At 39.5% G+C, this 17,538-nt stretch overlaps 1 protein-coding gene across 7 annotated transcripts in view; it reads left to right on the plus strand.

Annotated features, from left to right (window-relative positions):
* The window catches only part of BCAS3 (BCAS3 microtubule associated cell migration factor), a 1,370,469-nt gene that overhangs the window by 233,443 nt on the left and 1,119,488 nt on the right, over positions 1 to 17,538 (plus strand). For all 7 annotated transcript variants that reach the window (XM_073665482.1, XM_073665487.1, XM_073665488.1 and 4 more), the window contains one exon: positions 6,956 to 7,032. In XM_073665482.1, coding sequence (XP_073521583.1) covers positions 6,956 to 7,032 — 77 coding nt within the window. The remainder of the gene's footprint in view (positions 1 to 6,955; positions 7,033 to 17,538) is intronic.

Below are 17,538 nucleotides of genomic sequence, written 5' to 3' on the forward strand. Positions count from 1 at the left end.
AGAATAATAAAAACACGAGGACAGCATTTTCTCTCCTTTCCTGAGAGAGCATCAAAGATCTAAATTTGTAACCATGATAACTCTATTGTGTTAAACAGGAAACACCTAATGTAAAAATCTATCCTTGTAAATCCATTTTCATGCATTTTTTTCTGATATTGATTCATCTAATTATTAATTTGGCATATTTCACTCATCTCCAAATTGATCTTATACCAGTGCTAGACAAATGTACAATTTCACTCCTTACATCTAACTTTCTACAGTAAACTATTAAAGAGGTTGTCTGAGACTTTAACAATGATGGCCTATCCTTAGGATGCCGATCAGCTGATATTAGTGGCAGCCGGAACTACTCAGTTACGGAGCTGCACAACACGGCTCCATCGACGGAATAGTGGCCATTGCTTGGTGCTGCACATCCACCCCGACCACCCATGACACTGGGAACAGCTGATCAGCAGATCTGAATCAATGACATGGTGGGATTGGGAATAATCATAGGACTGGGAGTCCTACTGCTGGGACAATCAGTTGGATAGGAGGGGATCCCAGTTGTCAGATCCCAGCGATAGGGAAGTTATTCTCTCTCTATCCTATGGTTAGGGGACAATTTTGCATCTTGATACAACTTATTTAAAGACTGTACTATTTTGGGCATTTAGAGCTGAAATCTTTTTTAATTATTTTCATCTATTCATCTACATGTTAGCTGTCCTTGGCCCCCTAAACCACCCCCATGGCTCCTCACCACGCTAATTCTGCATTCTAACTATCCTTTTCTATTGGCTCAGCAATCTCTATATGCTTTCAAAATCAAGCTTTATTTTGTGCTTGCGCTATGCAAATTTACAGAACTAGTCCAGCAGGGCGAGGATTTTTCCAGACTAGTCCTGCTTCCCATATTGTAAGCACGCCCCTTGGTGTGCAGCTTAAATAATCTGCAAGAGTGATGTCATCATCAGTGTGCTCGGCGTTCTGCCTCCCTTGTAGTGCGCAATGAAGCTGGATGTACGTCCCCTAGCTTCAACTGCACAATGCACATGCCTAGGGAAGCAGATTGTGACGTATGAGATTTGCAAGGAGCCGATGGTGACGTTACTCATGAAAATTATGTACAGTGATGAACAAAAGGGTAACAATGTTTTGAACTTTTGACTTTCAGGCTCCATATCTCATCGTCCACTGCTGCTTCGGATGTGATATAAGTTTCTCAATTGGTGCATATTAGAGATAATATGTATATTGCTCAATGGCTAGCACCTACTGGTGGAAATCTAGGTTAAGTCGTTCGACATAGATAAATACTTGAAGAGAGAAAAAATACGACCATATCAACCAAAGGCAAATATAAAAATTAACTTTTATTCATAAATAGTATAAAAAGTTACTTCATAATCAATATAAGGCACAGTACAGAAATGCAGAGAAACACATATCATGTAGGATGACCATCTCACTGAAGGGACGATCCGGTCCAAAAGTGAAAGGGGGCCGAGACACCACAGCAAAAAAGCATATATGTAGTCCTTCATATGACATACCAATAAAGAGGACTATCAAATGGCCACAGTACAATACCCATGGTAATGTTCATATAGTAGTGCATACCACAAGTAGTATCAAATACTTGGAAATACCTCATAGGAGACTCATAATCTATACTGTCAGGATGCCATATACCAGCAGCTAAGATATACATTCATCATACCAAATGCCACATAAGGGACACTAGTAATAGCCACTATGGTACAATTATAGTCAAAGTATGACGGCTAGGAAAATTCAATTAAATAGATTTATGTTGACAGAGTCTATACCAAACAAGTATAAAGGTAGTTAAGTACAGGTAAGTAAGAAGCAAGTGCTGCATTATATAAGGGAGAATTACCTGGGCCACAAGCTGTGATGTCAGGGTACCCTCACGTGGACCGCTCGCGCGTTTGCCTTCTTCAGGGGGCGTCAACTACCTCAAGGGGAGTGTGAATTTAAATATTGTGTTGGCCAATCAAATGGAGGGGGTGGACCCGCAATAACGCGCGTAGAGTCCCCGCTACCAAGCAACCGGTGACGCGGGCGTCATGCAAGGGATCACATGATGGTCACATGGACCCACGTGATACAGGTCCTTGCATAGAGACGCCAGGCGGCACGGGGCACTCAGAAAGCGGCGACGCTCGCGCGTAAGGTCCTTGAACCTCTCATAGTTGGGGAATATAACAGGAGGTATAAGCTCCAATTGCATGATGTATATACTCACCACCACCACATAGATGTATGGGTGTATCATATGGTGTAACAATATCCCAATCGAGTAAATTAACATTATGGCACTCTACATACAATACATCATTACATCCAGTAATATATATAACAGTATAAGCAAACTCATACAGGTCATTTTCAATCACATATATACATAGATAAATGTGCAAAGGCCATATTGTCATAACAATAATATATAATAGGTGGAATATCAAAAGATAACATCTTATATATCATCATGATTAATTCACAAGGAACAATATCTTATGTGGGGGTAGCGAACTTCCCAGATCTAGCTTCCACTTAAACAGTTTAATCTATAGGGATCTTTGAGCACAGGAAGAAGATCCACAATATATATATATACACCACGGTAGTTGTTCCCAGATGAAATAGATTATTCAGTATATTCTTATTCACATATTCATCCATATGATATCAGCCATAGTATAGACACGACTCGCCAGAGGAAGTAAAGTGCAAACGGATGATGAAGAATACTAAAAATTAAAAAAAGAATGTTAAAATCATAAAAACCACAACAAGAATATGTGACAGGGGAGAGATTAGAGGAAGGGAGCGAAGCTGAGATTCTCATTGAGTCCATTGGGATGTACAGTATTTAGTCGCCAAATCCATCTAGATTCGAGCTGGGCCAGACGTTGGCTCAGTTTACCTCCACGAATACCAACTCTTAGCACGTCTATCCCCCGAACCCTCAGGAGGGAGCTATCACAGTCATGATGGAGTTTAAAATGTTTTGGTATAGTCCTGAGTGTGGAGGGATCCGCGCAGTCGGTCGCCGCCAATATCCCCAATACATGTTCTCTTATTCTCACTTTAAGTTGGCGCGTAGTTAGGCCAACATAAATAAGCCCACAAGGGCAAGTAGCGTAATAGATAACAAAGCGTGAGATACATGTAATGCGGCACCTTATTTCATAGGTTTTAGTACCAGCTGCATTGGAAAAAATATTTGTTCTATCCATATTGGGGCAAGCGACGCATCGACCACACGGAAAACTCCCACAGTCAGGACCCGATGCACCAAAGATTGTAGACGTACCAGATACAGTTTGATAGTGACTGTATACAAGATAGTCACGGAGATTCTTGGAGCGGCGTACAGTAATGGGTGGGCGATCAGGAAGAATTTTTGACAATGTTTTGAACTTTTGACTTTCAGTCTCCATATCTCATCGTCCACTGCTGCTTCGGATGTGAGACTACCATCATTTTATAGACAATCATCTTGGCTATCTCATACATAAATTTTACTTGCAAATATTTAGCATATGATTAATTATGCAGATTCTGTTTTGTTACTACATTGTTATTGTTTTGCTCCTGGTGGTGGAAAAATCTTTTTCTCGTCACTACATTGTCATTGTTTTGCTCCTGCTGGCGGAAAAATCTTTTTCTTCCTGTATACTACAAAATACAACCTGTTCTCATATTCCCTAATAGCTCAGTGTGTTATTAGGTTGATTCTCAAGCGAAGCGTCACTGGTTTGAATCGAGGATCAGCCATGAAGAAGATTTCCCAAGAAAAGAGAAACAGCATTATACGGCTCATCGATAGTGGTCTCTTGGCCAAGAATATTGCTAAACTGCATCATGTGAGTGCCATGACAGTTGGAAGAATGCGAAATGAAGTCCGTCCATCCATTCAAAAGCCAAGAGGTGGACGTTCAGGCAAAATATCGGAGTCAGCAAGTTGGCTCATCACAAGGTCTATCAGCTGTGGCGCAATAAACATGGCTGTGGAGGTGGCTCATATGCTTCATAAGAGTGCGATCACAAACGTCCATGCAAGCACCGTGTAGCGCACATTATACATTACACATTGCGGCTCGAAAAAAGGTGAAGACGCCTCTACTTCAATATCATTATAAGAAGTGTCTGCTCAAGTTTGCAAAGAAAGTACGAAAAGTGGACAGTAGAAGATTGGAAACAGGTCATTTGGAGCGATGATACGAAAGTCAGGAGACTGGGTACAAATGGGTCTAGAAGAAACAAGGGAAAAAAGGGCTAGCAGATCGAGTTGAAGGAACTGTCAAGTTCAGTGGAGAAAGCCTGATGATATGGGTTTTTTTTCACAGCCAAAGGCATTGGATACTTGACCGGGATCGATGGTGGTCTCAATACTGAGCTATAGTTGAGTATCCTGTAAGACTAGTTACTTCGTACACTCGAGTACTATGAGTATGAAAAGGACGACATAGAGTTCCAGCAGGTCAACGGCCTGAAGCATACGTTGAGATTGGTGAAGGAATGGTTCAATGACAATGAAGTAGAGGTCCTGGATTGGCCTCCACAGTCCCCAGAGCTTAACCCAATCAAACACTTGTGGGTAGAGTTGAAGAAAAAGCTGTATACATACCCAAGTGAGTCGACCAGTATGCACCAACTTTGGGAACGTGTAGAAGAGAGCTGGGATCAGATTTCAGTCGAGACATGTTTGAATCTGATCGAGCGCATACACAGAAGAATTCAGGCAGTGTTGAAAGCTACCTTTTGGCTTTTGGATTTACAAAATACTAGCAAAATAATCATAAATCATACGCTAAATAGTTGCAAGTCAAACTTATGTATGAAATAGCCAAGATGATTGTTTATAAAATGATGGTATATGAAAACACGTGTTGATTAATGCTCTTTTCTTGAAGGTCCACACACAAGACATTTCAGCCCACCCCAGGCTTTTTATCAAAAGCCTGGGATGGGCTGAAATGTCTTGTGTTGTGTACCTTTATTAAAAGAGTATTAATCAACACGTGAGTGCCGGAACTTTGTTTTTTATGCTGCTACTTCTCTACGTGCACCACAACATCTTTTATGGAGTGCCAACTATTTTAATTTATATAAAATGATGGTAGTTTCAAGTTCAAAGCAATAGTGGATAGTGAGATATGGAGCCTAAAAGTCAAAAGTTCAAAGCATTGTTACCTTTTTGCTCGTCACTGTAAATTTCACACAGAGGAGAGTGCTTATATGATGGGAGGCAAGATTAGTCTGGGATATTCCCTGCTTAACTAGTCCTGAAACATTTGCATAGTGTGACTGCAGGATAAAACTTGATTTTGAAAATATTTAGAAATCACCAAGCCACAAATAGGGGTTGTGAGAATGTAGAAATAGCGTGGAGCAAAGGCTTGGTGATGGTTCTCACGCCGATAGCGCTGACATCAGTGAGATGAACGGAGTTTATTGGCTATGAACTCTGCTCATCTTATTCACGTCACCGTCATCATGTGCAGCTCAGTTTCTCTTCTGGATGCCAGACTGAACGGTTGCATCATGATGTAGCAGAGCTAGACTCGTCGTGGGACAAATGGATTATCTTCTCGTCGGACAGGTGAGGAATATGGTGTTTTTTATTTTACAATAATAAATGGGAAAAAGAGGGATGGGGAGTATTTATTTCAAATAGAGGAGTCTGTCTTTTTTTTAATTAAAGAACTTTATTCTGGATGTGTATTTTTTACAATATAACTATGGGGTTAGTAATGGAGGCGTCTTAAAGACGCCTCTCCATTACTAATCCCTGTGCTTGATGTCAGCTGACAAGACAAAGCTGACATCACCCCCAATACTATTATTTCACTTGCCACCACACCAGGGCAAGTGAAATAATAGAGGCTAAGCGCCAGAATTGGCGCATCTCATGAATGCGCCATTTCTGTGACGGTTGAAAGCTGATGTTCTTAGTCAGGGAGGGGGCTAATATCCATAGCCCCTTCCTAGCCTATTAATATCAGCCCACAGCTGTTTGCCTAGCCTTTGCTGGTTATTAATTATAGAGTGGCACCACGTCATTTTTTGGGGCAGTTCTGCCATTTTAATAACCAGTAAAGGCTAAGTATACAGCTGTGAGCTGATATTAATAGCCTCTGAAGCTCCATGTATATTACCCCTTTCCCAGGCTAGAAACATCATCCCCCAGCTGTCTGCTTTCCCTCAGCTGGTTAATAAAAATTCGGGGGACCCTACACCATTTTGTTCTTTAGTTTATTACATTTTTAACTAAATACATGAACATTAAACTACATACACACTGCACTAATTATATATGTCTCTGACATATATGTGTATAATTATTCTATTCTGACGGGTCACGCAGTAATTTTACTGTACTCAATTGATAAAATGTCGGGTTTTCTAGGATGGATGTGTAAAAATTGGAAGGCACATGCATGGTCCGTGTGCCATGCCATTTTTTTCTTACACCCATTGGCTTATATTGGCAAGTCTCGTGTGATATACGTCGCCATTCAAAACATGCTGCGATCTTTTTCTCAGTCTGATCTGGGCTGAGAAAAAAAATCTCAGATAAGCAAGCAATTATAGAATATCATGTCAGAGTGCAATCCGATTTTCCCGAGAAAAATGGAACTTTTACGAGGAACTGATCAGTTGCATGACGGACCAGTAGAGCCAGATCGACCCCGATGATTAAAATGGGGTCCATTAGGGTTCCGTTAGGGTGTTTGCCATGTTATCAGAAAATAATTGCTTTTCATGCTGCTCTGTTTCATTGAGTGGAAATAATGGAACCTGCAAAGTCGGCTGTAAAAGAAGCCTGCTGTGGTCATTCAGGCACTGGCATAACTTTACTTCTGTCTTTTATGCTTTCAGATAAAACTTTTTTTGTTGTGCTATTTTTGATATTTCTGACTTTGTCTTACAGGGTGCTTGTGGTAGTGCTTCAAGAAAAAATTGCTGCTTTCGATAGCTGCACATTCACTAAGAAGTTTTTTGTGACAAGTAAGTATGGAGAGTCAACACCTTTACCTGACCGTACTGAAGAGTGTATGTTGCTTTTTAAGAACTGTGAGCATTTCCAGATTTTGTGAAACCTTTTCTGATTTGTACATTACTTAGGAAATATAATATCTACTACTTTATCGTATGCATGTATTTAGTATTACTTTTTAGTTTTATTAATGCCAATTTTATATATATACAGTGCTGGCCAAAAGTATTGGCACCCCTGCAATTCTGTCAGATAATACTCAGTTTCTTCCTGAAAATGATTGCAATCACAAATTGTTTGGTATTATTATCTTCATTTAATTTGTCTTCAATGAAAAAAACACAAAAAGAATTGTCCTAAAGCCAAATTGGATATAATTCCACACCAAACCTGAAAAAGGGGGTGGACAAAAGTATTGGCACCCTTTGAAAAATCATGTGATGCTTCTCTAATTCGTGTAATTAACAGCACCTGTAACTTACCTGTGGGACCTAACTGGTGTTGGCAATAACTAAATCACACTTGCAGCCAGTTAACATGGATTAAAGTTGACTCAACCTCTGTCCTGTGTCCTTGTGTGTACCACATTGAGCATGGAGAAAAGAAAGAAGACCAAAGAACTGTCTGAGGACTTGAGAAACCAAATTGTGAGGAAGCATGAGCAATCTCAAGGCTACAAGTCCATCTCCAAAGACCTGAATGTTCCTGTGTCTTCCGTGCGCAGTGTCATCAAGAAGTTTAAAGCCCATGGCACTGTGGCTAACCTCCCTAGATGTGGACGGAAAAGAAAAATTGACGAGTGATTTCAACGCAAGATTGTGCAGATGGTGGATAAAGAACCTCGACTAACATCCAAACAAGTTCAAGCAGCCCTCCAGTCCGAGGGTACAACAGTGTCAACCCGTACTATCCGTCGGCGTCTGAATGAAAAGGGACTGTATGGTAGGATACCCAGGAAGACCCCACTTCTTACCCCGAGACATAAATAAGCCAGGCTGGAGTTTGCCAAAACTTACCTGAGAAAGCCTAAAATGTTTTGGAAGAATGTTCTCTGGTCAGATGAGACAAAAGTAGAGCTTTTTGGCAAAAAGCATCAACATAGAGTGTACAGGAAAAAAAAGAGGCATTCAAAGAAAAGAACACGGTCCCTACAGTGAAACATGGCGGAGGTTCCCTGATGTTTTGGGGTTGCTTTGCTGCCTCTGGCACTGGACTGCTTGACCGTGTGCATGGCATTATGAAGTCTGAAGACTACCAACAAATTTTGCAGCATAATGTAGGGCCCAGTGTGAGAAAGCTGGGTCTCCCTCAGAGGTCATGGGTCTTCCAGCAGGACAATGACCCAAAACACACTTCCAAAAGCACTATAAAATGGTTTGAGAGAAAGCACTGGAGACTTCTAAGGTGGCCAGAAATGAGTCCAGACCTGAATCCCATAGAACACCTGTGGAGAGATCTCAAAATGGCAGTTTGGAGAAGACACCCTTCAAATATCAGGGACCTGGAGCAGTTTGCCAAAGAAGAGTGGTCTACAATTCCAGCAGAGCATTGTAAGAAACTCATTGATGGTTACCGGAAGCGGTTGTTCGCAGTTATTTCGGCTAAAGGTTGTGCAACCAAGTATTAGGCTGAGGGTGCCAATACTTTTGTCCGGCCCTTTTTTGGAGTTTTGTGTGAAATAATCAATGATTTGATTTTTGCTTCATTCTCTTTTGTGGTTTTTTCCTTGCAAGCAAATTAAATGAAGATAATAATACCAAAGAATTTGTGATTGCAATCATTTTCAGGAAGAAACGGAGTATTATCTGACAGAATTGCAGGGGTGCCACTACTTTTGCCCAGCACTGTATATACTGTGTGTGTATATATATATATATATATATATATATAGTCTTTAGTATATTGTTATTGTTATTATCATCTTCTCAAATAATTAAATTTTTCTATGTGATATGTAAATGAAATGTGATATGGAATTAAGAGTACAAGCTCCACGTATTTTGCAACGCTATAACATCTCCTGCCAGCAGAGGTCAGTGTTCATCTGCTGTTTAACCAACATTGAGTGCAGGAATTGAACTTGGTTTCCTTATGTTAGATGTTCCCAGGAATATCCAAATAAGGCTACAATAAATGATGACTAGATGCTTACAGCTCCAGATATATACACTGTTAAAAGGTTCAGATTTCAGGAGCCAAAACTACATGCGAAAGAGGATAATTAGTTTACCTATGTCTCGCCCAGAATGGAAAGGATGTATACTTTGCCTAATCTTTAACATTTTTTTTTGCCCCTTTAACAAAAATTCTGAGTGGAACGCCAAATATGGGAAACGTGTCCTAAACTAGATTTAAAGTGTAAAAATATCATTTTGGGATTTTCAATTCTAGCTAATGTAAGGTGTCATTTAATTTACGTAAATTATAGAGCAAAGCTGTAGAAATCGTTTCTATAATCTTTGCTATTTGCTGTTTTATTGGACAAACTTGTACCTTGAACATTGATAAAGCTATCTATTCAGTGCACTAATGTGCCATGCTTGCCTTCATTCACTCTAGTTCAAAATGCACAAACTTCCACAGTTAAAAACTGTATGAAAAGTACTTTTATAGGGAACCTGTCTGTCTGGAAAGGCTATTTACCTGCAGATCTAGAAGTAATCTGCGGGTAAATAAGCAGTAAACTCATGCTCATCTTACTGGATGTGCGGCTACAGGTAGAAAATGAACTTCTATCTACCTTGCGGCTGCTGGCTTTTAGTCTAGGAGCATGCACGGAGTAGTTATAGTCACTGCGTGCTCACTAAAATTTGAGTGGCAGCTATAATAACCTCCCAACACCTCTACTGACAGCCTGCTCCGCACACACATGCTACAAAGCAGTCTGTCAGTCAAATTGCCGAGGCGTAATCTACCCTTTAATAGTATTTATATAAATGTCATATCGCCATGCAAAAAAACAAGCCCTCACACAGCGCAGTCAATGGAAACGTGAAAACATTATGGCTCTTAGAAAATGGCGATGTAAGGCAAAATGTGTTTATCTTTTTTTACAAATTTCCAATTTTTTTCTTCACCACTTACATAAAAAATAACTTATACAAGATTGATACTGCTGTAATTATGCTGACCTTGAAAAATCATGTTTCCATGTCTTTTGTACAGTACAATGAACACCACAAAAACAAAAAAAAAACATTGCAGAATTGTGTTTTTTGCCCAATTTCACCGCACTTGCATTTTTATTCCCATTTTTCAGTGCATTAAATGGTAAAATGAATGGTATCATTAAAACCTAAAACAGATCCCACAAAAAAACAAACCCTCATAACAGCTATGTGGTTAGAAAGACCAAATTCATTAGAGGGGTGGTCCGGAATCAAAATTTATTTTACTCTTAAATGCCAATCTTTAATGTCATAATCTAAACTCTTTTATAATATACTTTAATTAAAAATTCCCTATCATTTCCTCACAATACTAACTGCTTTATTATTATTTTTTACTACTTTTTCTTTGATGGTTCATTTAAGAATCCCATTCAATGCTGGGATAGTCCAACAAGCAGTCATCAGCAGGCAGAGGCTGCGGTAAAGTCACATTCTTCTTACAACGCACACTGACAGTGCACTCTCTTGCCAGTTCCTTACTTCTGATCAGAGATGGCAAGCAAGCACACTGTCACTGTGCATATTGCACAGTGACAAGAATCTACTGACAACGAATGCATGCTCAGAGCAAAGTAATTGGTCCATACCCCAAGGTATAATTTCAAAATCAAGTTTTTGAGAAACCTTGTCAAGCAGGAAACCCTATGAAGAATAGTAGCAAATTGTTAGTGAAATGTATATTTGAAAGTGAATATTGATTTTTTTTTATCAATTTATGCAAAGCATAATATATAGTTAATACAATATAACTATTTACAGAAACGGTGAGCATACTGTAAGGCCTTTCTAATGGATAAGTTACTTTCTGTTATACACTAATGATGTTCTTTGGAAGGCATAACCCAAAGCCTTTTTTAATTCTTAATCACTGATTTAATTGAAGGCATTGGATAAACACTTCTACTTAACAGGAAAGACGGGTAAAACAAGCTTACATCCCATGGGAATATTTACTAAACAAATGGAATCCTATGTCTTTGAGAATGAGTTTAGGAATGATGTTCTATTTATATGTGCGTGGCGTGCAGCGTGCTCGCTTCCTGTCTGCCAGAAAGAGCCAAGCGGCAGAACACACTGCCTATTTCATTCACTATTGTCTCCTGCCACTAATGACCTCTGCATCACTTACTAAGTTAGATTTCAAAACTGGAATGAAATAGGTTACTAATAAGGCCTTAGATTTCATCCATTCCTATTATTAGTTATTTATGTAGCATTATCATATTTTATGGAGTTTTACCATGTGATATATGGGTGGCATGCAAGATTCATGAGAGGTCTGTTCAGAGTAGTTTATAATTTCAATGGTGTATTTTTCCTAAAATAGGGCCCACCATGGTCTGAAATAATAATAATAAAAAAAAAACAATTTTTGCTGAACTACCAATCTCTCTCCTGATTCCTTGCTGGTCTCCGAGTTTCCTCTTCCAGTGCTCATCACCGATGAGTTGATCACCACTGGCCACAGTGCTGAACAACTCATCACTGCTGCAGACAGTAATTGATCTGTATGACCAGAATAACTTTTACAGAACTGGTCTCTGTTCCATAGGGGAAGTACTGGTTCTCCATAAAGCACACATGTCAAACTCTGGCCCGTGGGCCAAATTTGGCCCTCAGGGTGATTACATTTGGCCCATGACGCCATATGGAGGACTATGAGGTTCCCATTATTCTGTATGGAGGACTATGTGGGGCCATTATTCAGAATGGAGGACTATGTGGGGCCCATTATACTAGGACTATGTTGGGCCATTATTCTGAATGGAGGACTATGTGGGGCCCATTATACTGTGGGGATCACAGTTGGGGCACCATACTGTGTTGGGGTCACCATACTTTGGCAGGGGAGATGAGGCGGAGTACAGTAAGGTCATCATATCAAACGTGTGGAGGGTACTGTGGAGGAATTCACTGTAGGGGTATCATACTGTGTTTGGGGGGCACTTTTGTTGGCATCATACTTTATGGAGGCAATGAAATGATTTCAATAGGAGGAAAATTACTCTGTGAGGGCTGCAAAGTTGTGAGATATGCTCTTATGTGACCCCACCGACTATTAAGGATTTTTTTAAAATAAATATCAAGGTTGGCCCTCGACTTTTTCCAAGTTTTTAATTTTGGCCTACCGTGTATTTCAGTTTGACATCCCTGCCATAAAGAAACCAGCTCAGTATGGAGTCTTTTGTCTTTGTGAAAGAGCTAATTTTCATACTTATTTTCTGCAGAGCATTGCCTATAAGTCTCCGAAGAGGAATCTGTCGGTACGTATTGTTATGTAATCCGACAGCAGTATGATGTAGAGACAGAGACCCTGTTTCCAGTGATGTGTCACTTACTGAGCTGTTTGTTGTAGTTTCAATAAAATCAGTGTTTTATCAATAGGAGATTATCATGACTTGACTAGCTGTCTCATGCCAAGAAGTCCTCCTGCTCTGTGTAACCCCACCCTCACCACTGTTTAGCAGTTTTCTGCCATGTACAGTTTACACAGTGCCAATCAGTGGTGTGGGCGGGGCTATACAGAGCTCAGCATTTAGAGCACTGCTAGATCTGCAGCAGAGAAAGCAGGGATTTTATACAAATAACAGCATGCAGACCAATAAGCGATACATGGCTGGTATCTGGGTCTCTGCCCTACATCATGCTGCTCTCAGGTTAAATAGCAAAAATATAGTTATAGATTCCCTTTAAAGTAGAATCGACATCAGAGGTCTATACAACCAGAATATGATCTGTAATGCTGGTCTCTATATATCCTGTGCTGTGTGGGAAGCACTTGTTCTCCTGTTTGCTCCTATGCAATATTTGCTAAAAAAATTTAGTTTATACATTGAAAGATAAAACCTTTCCAAACTCTGCTGTGTTAACAAAATTACTGCATGACTCTTGTACAACACCATTTTTATCCATAAGAGCCACAGTGTTGTAGCTTATGTAGCAAGATCTTTAGTGACTATTAATAAATGCATACATTTTGGCATGGTGCCTCGGGTAGACCTACACCTCCTAGACTATGGTAATGGAGTATATGTTCTTGTATCGTTCCACAACAGGTGCAGGTTAAAATGATTTATATTTAGTGTAATGAGTCTATGCAATTGTTAAAACTCCATAATGATTAACTTTCTGTCATTAGAACCTGTTAGTAGTCCATTAAAATGTAATCTCTGGAGGATTTGCACATGGAGACGTTCTTCTACAAGTAGACTGTCAGTGCTGAATGCACATTAATATACCATGGTTACTATATGGGAGAGAGTGCATCAGTTGTGCATTATCTCTCAAGTTCATAAGTTTATTTATTGAACTTGTGCACTGAAGTATGTAAAATGTTATCCCAGCTTGAAATGAAGGTCAATCCAATAAAGGAGAAAGTAAAGATGTCTTTATTCTACAAAGAAATCGCTCTGCCTGATGTAGTCACTGCAGCACCTTTCCCAGTTCTGGTTTATTTTTATGTCTTTGTTTGGTAATGCAGCAGGAGCTTCTGTTTGGTTGTAACTTTCTTAGAAACATATTAGCTTTACACTGACATTTCTCCCAGTGATTTCAGACCCAGATGTTACATTTTTTAATCTATTATAGATTTTTAAAGAAGTCTTAATTAATATAAATATACTATGGCCCAGATTCATCAAGACTAGCATTTTAGTCGCCAGTCTTGATGCGCTGGAGTAAGATGCAGCAAATTCATTAGGAAGCACCACTGCAAGGATTAGGGCAGCGATCCTGGGTTCAAATCCCACCAAGGACAACATCTGTAAGGAGTTTATATGTTCTCCCCGTGTTTGCGTGGGTTTCCTCCGGGTTCTCCGGTTTCCTCCAATACTCCAAAGACATACTGATAGGGAATGTAGATTGTGAGCCCCGATGGGGACAGTGTCGATAATGTCTTTAAACCGCTGTGGAATATGATGGTGCTATGTAAGCAATGCATAATAAATAAATAATAATTGTACTCAAAGTCATTGACTGAAGTATATTTGTTTTGTAAGTTACGCAACTTTTTTTGCACAATTTGTGATGAATTTGTTGCCTCCACTTGGTCCCGACTAAGCTGCGCTCACTTTTTAAACTTAAAAAGTTAACGTAATATGCCAAAATTCTCAACATTTTTGTGCAATTACTAGCAGAAAAAAATTGCAATATTTCAAGCAGTTTTATGACAAGTAATGAAAACTGCTTGATGAATTTCATTATTGTTCTTAACCACCAAAAGTTGAAAATCTGTCTTGAATCCTTATCAACTAAGGCTTAGTTGATAACCTGGGCACAGGTTTTCACTTTATGACTTTTTGATGGCAAGAATAGTTAGTCCGCAAAACTATTCCTACCATCAAATATACAAAAATCCTAATAGATCTTTAAAGTCAATTTGCCGGTATCCTGGATCCAACATAGCTCTTCTGGTTAATATAAGTCATAACACTAGTGGGAACAGAACCTGATAGAGATCCTGGACTCATTACAAGGGAGAGCTCTAATATATTAAACCATTTGTGCACCAGTGTCCTATCCATATGGTCCGGACTGCAATGAATGTTTCTATTCACTGACAGCAATCAACTATGTGACGACTTGACACAAAAATTCTTTAGAGTGTTGTATTATGCTACATGATAAAGGTTTCTAATGTTCAGGTTGCACATGCGGCTGTATTCCATATAAATTTTTGATTCTTCTTCTGAACCTCCATTTGCCTCCATGTTATTTCTTCTAAACTATTGTATTCCTAACAAACCTGCAGAAAAAAATCCTGGCATTTTTTATTAGAATCCATATGTACAGAGGTGTTCTCTACCAGAAGCGGCCATGCTGTTCAACTCAACTCTCATATGAACCTACAGAGATTCATGCTTCACTTAGGTGCACTCTATGGAACCATATAGCAGACAGAATTGTCCTGTATTGGGTACCATTGGTAGCGACATATATAAGGACTGCTTCTGATGGCTAATCCATTCCCATAGGAAGCATCAGCTGGAGCATGCTATGTATTGATTATGAATCCTTCTAGCTATATGTAACCTTAGAGCCACATACAGCAGGACCACCACTAGTCCTTGCTATACCTAAAGACCCTCATATACATCAGACAAACATATGGGGGTCTCCTGACTCTCATTTTTGGAAAGACAATCTTTTTGTTCTCAAAGACATAAGCTGCCAGAAGAGACTTGCAGTAGCTGTCTAGTAGAGAACACAGGAGCGCTTGGCAGAGCGAGTGGTCCTAAGCATGAAGGGGTCGCGAGAGATAGTTGCCTTTTGATCCATCATCCAAACCAGCTATCTACTGTATATGGGGTCCACAATGCTTCCAGATGGACTGATTACATGGGAATTGTATATTTTGTTCCAATAACAGGATTGAATATCAAGAGGACAAAAATAAAAAACATGTAAAAGGTTTTTTATTTTATAGCATTCCTAACTGCATGATAGGTTCCCCAGTGATGAACACATTGTGGGGAAGGGGCATCTCCTACTATTAGAACCCTTCATGATTAGCTTTATTGCCAGGTAAAGCAGAAGGCTAATTTACATAGTGCCAACTTGCTGTCTGGAGTAGAACGTCTCTTTTCATTACCGCCTGCTCAAGTAAGTAGAAGCAGATCTAGTCAATGAATTTGTCTTTCCCCTTTCATTACATCACTTTAGAGTATGTATTAAAATGAGAGGTCAATGTATCCTGGAGTTGTTCGTATGTATGGTCATATTTGGATAAAAGTTCTCTTTCCATTCCAGATTCTCCATTGTAGAAAAGTCACATCTGTAGATGAGAAATATTAGACATTAAAATAACATTTTAATACTAAAATATTAATATTAATAATAGTTTATTTCGTGACAATTCTGTATTTTTTCCTCAAGTCCAAGAAAATATAAAATGCTTGTCCATTTTCCTTTTTGGTGTAATTTATTAAATGGGCACAAGATGGCGCCCACAACTTTAAAAACAATTCCGTCTGCCAGTAATGCTAAGTGTTTTTTTCATAACTACATGGTTTTATCGGTAAGGCAAAAGGAAGCAAAAAGTAAAAGTTGCAGAGTTGCATCCCTGATTTTACTTCTGTGTGAATTTATGCGCAGGAGATAACACAAGTGCAAAAAATATAAGTATTCAGTATTAAAAATTTATTTGAACTTACTATATAATATACCTGATAATTAATTTTAAAGTTCGATTAATTCCCGATACTCACAGTTTTTAGCGTGCCCTAAAAACTCATTTCTTTAAACTGGCCTATATCCTCACCTCACTTATCTAACTATTCCAGTTTTGCCCTTCCAAAATTTTCTTCCAAATATGATCCCTCGTAGCATCTGTATACACACCCTTCATGCACTCTGTAGCACTCTGTATCTGTACTGTACAGATACTGGCTGGTGACCGGTTCATGCAGCATTATGTGAATACCCCATCTGTTATATCGATGGCTGGACCATACAATACAAGCACTTTTTACCATTTACCTTTTGTGTCTCCCCTATCATTGTCCTGTTGAAAAATAAATGATGGTCCAACTAAACTCAAACTGGATGGAATAGCATGCCGCTGCAAGATGCTGTGGTAGCCATGCTGGTTCAGTATGCCTTCAATTTTGAATAAATCCCCAACAGTGTCACCAGCAAAGCACCCCCACACCATCACACCTCCTCCTCCATGCTTCACGGTGGGAACCAGGCATGTAGAGTCCATCCGTTCACCTTTTCTGCGTCGCACAAAGACACAGTGGTTGGAACCAAAGATTTCAAATTTAGACTCATCAGACCAAAGCACAGATTTCCACTCGTCTAATGTCCATTCCTTGTGTTCTTTAGCCCAAACAAGTCTCTTCTGCTTGTTGCCTGTCCTTAGCAGTGGTTTCCTAGCAGCTATTTTACCATGAAGGCCTGCTGCACAAAGTCTCCTCTTAACAGTTGTTAACCAGATGTGTCTGTTGCTAGAACTCTGTGTGGCATTGACCTAGTCTCTAATCTGAGCTGCTGTTAACCTGCGATTTCTGAGGCTGGTGACTCGGATAAACTTATCCTCAGAAGCAGAGGTGACTCTTGGTCTTCCTTTCCTGGGGCGGTCCTCATATGAGCCAGTTTCTTTGTAGCGCTTGATGGTTTTTGAAACTGCACTTGGGGACACTTTCAAAGTTTTCCCAATTTTTCGCACTGAGTGACCTTCATTTCTTAAAGTAATGATGGCCACTCATTTTTCTTTACTTAGATGCTTTTTTCTTGCCGTAATACAATTCTAACAGTCTATTCAGTAGGACTATCAGCTGTGTATCCACCAGACTTCTGCACAACACAACTGATGGTCCCAACCCCATTTATAAGGCAAGAAATCCC

Source organism: Phyllobates terribilis, unplaced genomic scaffold (assembly GCF_046119375.1).
Source record: "Phyllobates terribilis strain yellow unplaced genomic scaffold, ASM4611937v1 Scaffold_2__4_contigs__length_985480577, whole genome shotgun sequence".
In the NCBI taxonomy this organism is placed as follows: Eukaryota; Metazoa; Chordata; class Amphibia; order Anura; family Dendrobatidae; genus Phyllobates; species Phyllobates terribilis.